The sequence below is a fragment of the Vespa velutina genome, chromosome 2 (genome assembly GCF_912470025.1).
Source record: "Vespa velutina chromosome 2, iVesVel2.1, whole genome shotgun sequence".
In the NCBI taxonomy this organism is placed as follows: domain Eukaryota; kingdom Metazoa; phylum Arthropoda; class Insecta; order Hymenoptera; family Vespidae; genus Vespa; species Vespa velutina.
Window position 1 is genome coordinate 19,072,468 of NC_062189.1, and position 2,500 is coordinate 19,074,967.

General features: G+C 32.5%; 1 protein-coding gene across 5 annotated transcripts in view; it reads right to left on the reverse strand.

Moving 5' to 3' along the window:
* LOC124947209 (chemotaxis regulatory protein ChePep-like) overlaps nucleotides 1–2,500 on the reverse strand; it is a 20,261-nt gene that overhangs the window by 1,774 nt on the left and 15,987 nt on the right. For 4 of the 5 annotated variants that reach the window (XM_047489034.1, XM_047489033.1, XM_047489031.1 and 1 more), the window contains 5 exons: nucleotides 2,286–2,324; nucleotides 2,062–2,106; nucleotides 1,026–1,904; nucleotides 373–442; nucleotides 1–128 (listed from right to left, as the gene is read on the reverse strand). The exon at nucleotides 1–128 is cut by the window's left edge and continues 88 nt beyond it. In XM_047489034.1, the coding sequence (XP_047344990.1) occupies nucleotides 1–128; nucleotides 373–442; nucleotides 1,026–1,904; nucleotides 2,062–2,106; nucleotides 2,286–2,324 (1,161 nt within the window). The remainder of the gene's footprint in view (nucleotides 129–372; nucleotides 443–1,025; nucleotides 1,905–2,061; nucleotides 2,107–2,285; nucleotides 2,325–2,500) is intronic. The other variant, XM_047489032.1, reaches the window with a different exon arrangement.

Here is a 2,500-nt window from a genome sequence, read left to right on the forward strand (position 1 = left end):
CCTCAAGGATCTCATTAAGATGTGCTTTTCGATTCAAATCAATCTGCAAAGCCTCCCATGCCTTTTCCTCCTCCATCTCGTACTTCGTTATTTGTACCTCCATAGCCTCTTTCTTCTCCTCTTCGGTTCTATAAAATATTAAGAATTAAATGAACGGATATATTAGTTCTTTTTTATTTGTTACGTATCATTGAATTTTTCCTTTCTCTCTCTCTCTCTCTCTCTCTCTCTCTCTCTCTCTCTCTCTCGTTTTTCTTTTCTTTTTTTTTTTTAATTTTCTATTTCGTTCTTTTTTATTTTCTCTCCATTTTTCTTTTCTTTCTTTTTTTTTTCTTTTTCTTTTGTAAGATTCTAAGAGTAATAATCTATTACCTGGATTCTTCTTCAACTTTAAGCAAATATTCTTGAGCTCTTTTTGCCGCATCTTGTTTATCTTGCTTCACTGAAACAATATTTTCGATTGTCCTCAATTTTTCTTTTACGCGAGCAAAAAATTTTATTATTTATATATATATATATATAAAAATATATAGGTATATAAACAAATTTCGTAATTATACGATGTGATATATATATGTGTATATAATTTTTATATTAATTTATATTAATTTTTATATATATATATATATATATTTATTAATCTTATAAATAATAAAATTTGTATGTAATAAATAATATATATATATTATATACCTATAAATACATATTAGGTCTTAGATACATAGGTACGAACATATATTAAAATAGGTAAATTCGACGTGACATAAGATAATAAAAGGTTTTAAAGATGCAATTTAAAACATGACAAAGGATATTATCTTAGTTTTGGTAGACTCAAGACATTGATTATATATATAAATATATGTATATATATATCAATATTAGAAAATTTGCACAGACACATTGAATCGTGCAAAAGATAACATAGAATAGAACAGAAAAAAAAATTATTCAAATTCTCCTTTGTGTTTTTCGATATTTAATGATATTTATTTATAAACGAAATCGAGAGATTTATAACCTACCCTCTTCCGTTTCACCCTCTGGTTGATCCATTTCACTTACAAGTTCGTTACTCTCTGTTGCAGAAGTAGCTTCGATGATCTCTGATTCTTCAATTGGTTTTGTTTCTATTTCTTGCGCAACTATCGATTTCGATTCTTCTACGATCTCTGCTATATCTACTGCAGCAGTTTCTACCGTTGATTCTATTTTTGATTCTACCGTTGACTCTACTTTCGGTTCCACCGTTACTTGCTCTTCCACTTTTTCTTCAAGAAGATTTTCTGATTGTTGGACGTTTGCAACTTCTATCTCAATTGGCATATCTTTCGTTGGTTCCTCTTTCGTTGGTTCCTCTTTCGGAGGTTCCTCTTTCGGAGGTTCCTCTTTCGGAGATTCCTCTTTCGGAGATTCCTCTTTAGAAGATTCCTCTACGATTTCTAGTTGCTTTTGATCAGATACCAAAGATTCCGTAAGAGCTATTACCTTCTCTACCTTTTCTTCCTTTTCCTTAACAGATTCTGCTAATAATTCAGGCTCCTTCGAAGTTTCCTTCACTGGACATATTTCCTTTAAATTGGACATTTCCACTTTTGTTTCAATCTTCTTCTCAATTTCCGCTTGCTTTGATTTTTTAATCTTAGATTCCTTAGCCAGTTTAGCTTTTGGTTTAACATCCTCCTGTATCGGTTCTTCCATTAAAACTTTCTTATCTTCTATAACAGTTTCTTTCTCTTCCGCTAGAGGTTTCTCCTCTTCTATCAAAGTTTCTTTCTTCTCTGCCACAGTCTTCGTCTCTTCTGATATAGTTTTCTTCTCTTCCTTTACGATTATCTTTTCTTCGGGTAAATTCGTCTTCTCTTCTGCCACATTTGTCTTCTCTTCCAGTATTGGTTTCACTTCTACGAGTATACAGGGAATCCGCGTACGAAAACGTAGACATATATATATGTATTAAAGGGATTATATCAGGTATGATAGAGAGAGAGAGAGAGAGAGAGAGAGAGAGAGAGAGAAACATTACTAGAGTAAATCACTTTTGATAAGATTTGAGCTTACCTCTTTTCACAATCGATTCGCTCCATTCGGTTTCTAGGGCACGGGCTAGAATTTTGTGTAGAATGTCAGACACAGATACGTAGATATACGATTAGTGTAATAATTTCGATTATTGGAATGGAAACATTATTGAGATTTCTTGGACAATAAGTTGGCACCGATGAACGAACGAACGAACGAACGAACGCAATAATTATCTCATATACGTATATCCAGTTACTAACCCTTTCTGAGTTCTCTCTCAGTCATCGGTTGATCCGGTGCTGGGTGCGGTACATGAAACATAAATGATCGTTTAACGAGAGAAAGCTCGTATGATAATTCAATCAACGATTCATTTTTAATAACGATAAAGCCGTACGCCTAAACCGAGAAATAGAGAAGCTGCGATAAATTGCCTGTGGAATTCAAATACACATTTAAGCTAAAAAACAAATGA